General features: G+C 56.0%; 1 protein-coding gene across 1 annotated transcript; it reads right to left on the bottom strand.

The window, feature by feature from the left end:
• Positions 1–37: 37 nt before the first annotated feature.
• Pmar_PMAR004790 (conserved hypothetical protein) lies at positions 38–567 on the bottom strand (the record flags this gene model as incomplete). Its single annotated transcript, XM_002766815.1, has 4 exons — positions 38–203; positions 251–329; positions 380–450; positions 499–567. Coding segments are annotated over 4 exons (385 nt in total), but the record flags the coding sequence as incomplete, so codon positions are not given.
• Positions 568–1664: the final 1097 nt, after the last annotated feature.

Raw genomic sequence — 1664 nt, 5'->3', positions numbered from 1 at the left:
AATGTCAATCCACGCATTCTAGCCAGCAGCGGCCCACCTAGGTCCAGTCCGTGTTCAGTGTAGAAGTCCCTCGTGAACTTATCACAAGAAGTAATCATGAACTTCCGCCCGTAGACGCTGATGGTGATACCACAACGTAGGTTCTCCGGCCCAAAATACTCCCCTTCACCGTTGGGCACTCTATGGCGCTTCAAGTAGGCCCCCTAGGACAACCCCAGTCCCACCACAACCAAGCCCGCCCCACGCCCACCTGCTGGAGGCCACTGTTGAGGACCCTAGGTTCGAGTATATGCAGGGAGCCGTCCTCGAGGTAGTACAGTATCGTACATCTGATGATAATAACACTATACTCTAGTCCCATGTAAAGTCAGACACTCACTTCCTGACCCTGAAGTTCTCCACAGGGGATTCCACCACAGGCTCTTGGAAGTAGGCGTAATATCGCAGGACCTGATGAAGTAGCCTCCACGAGTGGTGGGCCAAGGACATGTCAATAACCTGTCTATCATGTTGAAGCCAGGCCGGCTGAATGCGTAGCTGTGGGGCGTTCTTCGCTACTGCCGTCATAAGTCAACTGCCATAAAGCAAGTCAGTCTACAGCCCAGAACGCAATTTCTTTTGACCAGGAGTGGCCACATCTGGGGGGAAACGTAGCAGAGTACACATGGAATCAGCCAACTTCGAGCGATCCACATTCAACGCATTGAGGAGAACCCCAGTGGAGCAACTGTACTAAAGGTACCAGTTGTGTTCCCACCCAGTAGTGTCGTCCTCCAAACCGGCGGTCGGTTAAAGGGAGCTCCCAGGGCATGGCCACCACCAAGCGGAGTCGGCCATTGATGTGAGTGTAGCAGTGGAGCTTCCAGAGAGACGGACCTGACACTCAGGGTAGCCTCTACACGACGTACTCCGGACCATACCTAAAGCGAGCTCCAACGGTGGAGGAGGCTACACTCTTGTTAGTCTGACCGACCACCGGTGGGGGTGCGGCCGTTCGAGGAGGTACCATGACCATCCCTGTAGATAAGCTGAGACGGTGGGCCCCAAACTCTATTCGAGGCATCGGCAACCGCCAGGGAGCAGCACTGATGGGACCATGGCTAGCCCCTAGCTGACGCCCACTCACCCAGCCAGCACCTGCCTATCAACACCTCTGACCACAGGAGGAGGCATAGAGTGGTGAGGAGGATGAAGACCTCGACCATCACTAGGGGAAGGGCGTGAGGGCGGCAATACTGCCTTCGGTGGCCCGGCAATCAGTGGCCGCTGGACCACGACTCTACTCCAGCTAAGTACCGGCCAGCCTACCTCCGCCTCAACAGTACGGACCGGGTTAGTCCGCCTCTGTACCATAGCAGGCCGGTGAGTAGCCTTCTTCTTCTTCTGTGTAGTCCGTCTCCTCACTCCCCGATCGACATTCCAAATCCCTTCCAGATGGTCCCGTAGCCGTTGATGTCCCCAGGGATCTATTTCACTGTCCTTCAATGCTGTCCTATGAGCCTCATCCCATTGCCTGTGTGTACAGTGCACTTCACCCGCCGGGGAGGCCAACAGCACCTCATATCGTATGGTTCCGCCAGCTCAACGCCATAAGCATGTTGTGTTGCCTCAGCCAGCTGAGGGAGGCCAAGAAGCCCACATGCTCGATGCCTGCTGACCAGCAC

The sequence above is a fragment of the Perkinsus marinus genome (assembly GCF_000006405.1).
Source record: "Perkinsus marinus ATCC 50983 genomic scaffold scf_1104296971634, whole genome shotgun sequence".
NCBI classification, from domain to species: Eukaryota; Perkinsozoa; order Perkinsida; family Perkinsidae; genus Perkinsus; species Perkinsus marinus.
The sequence above is the reverse complement of the archived record's forward strand: the minus strand, read 5'-3'. Positions and strand labels throughout refer to the sequence as shown.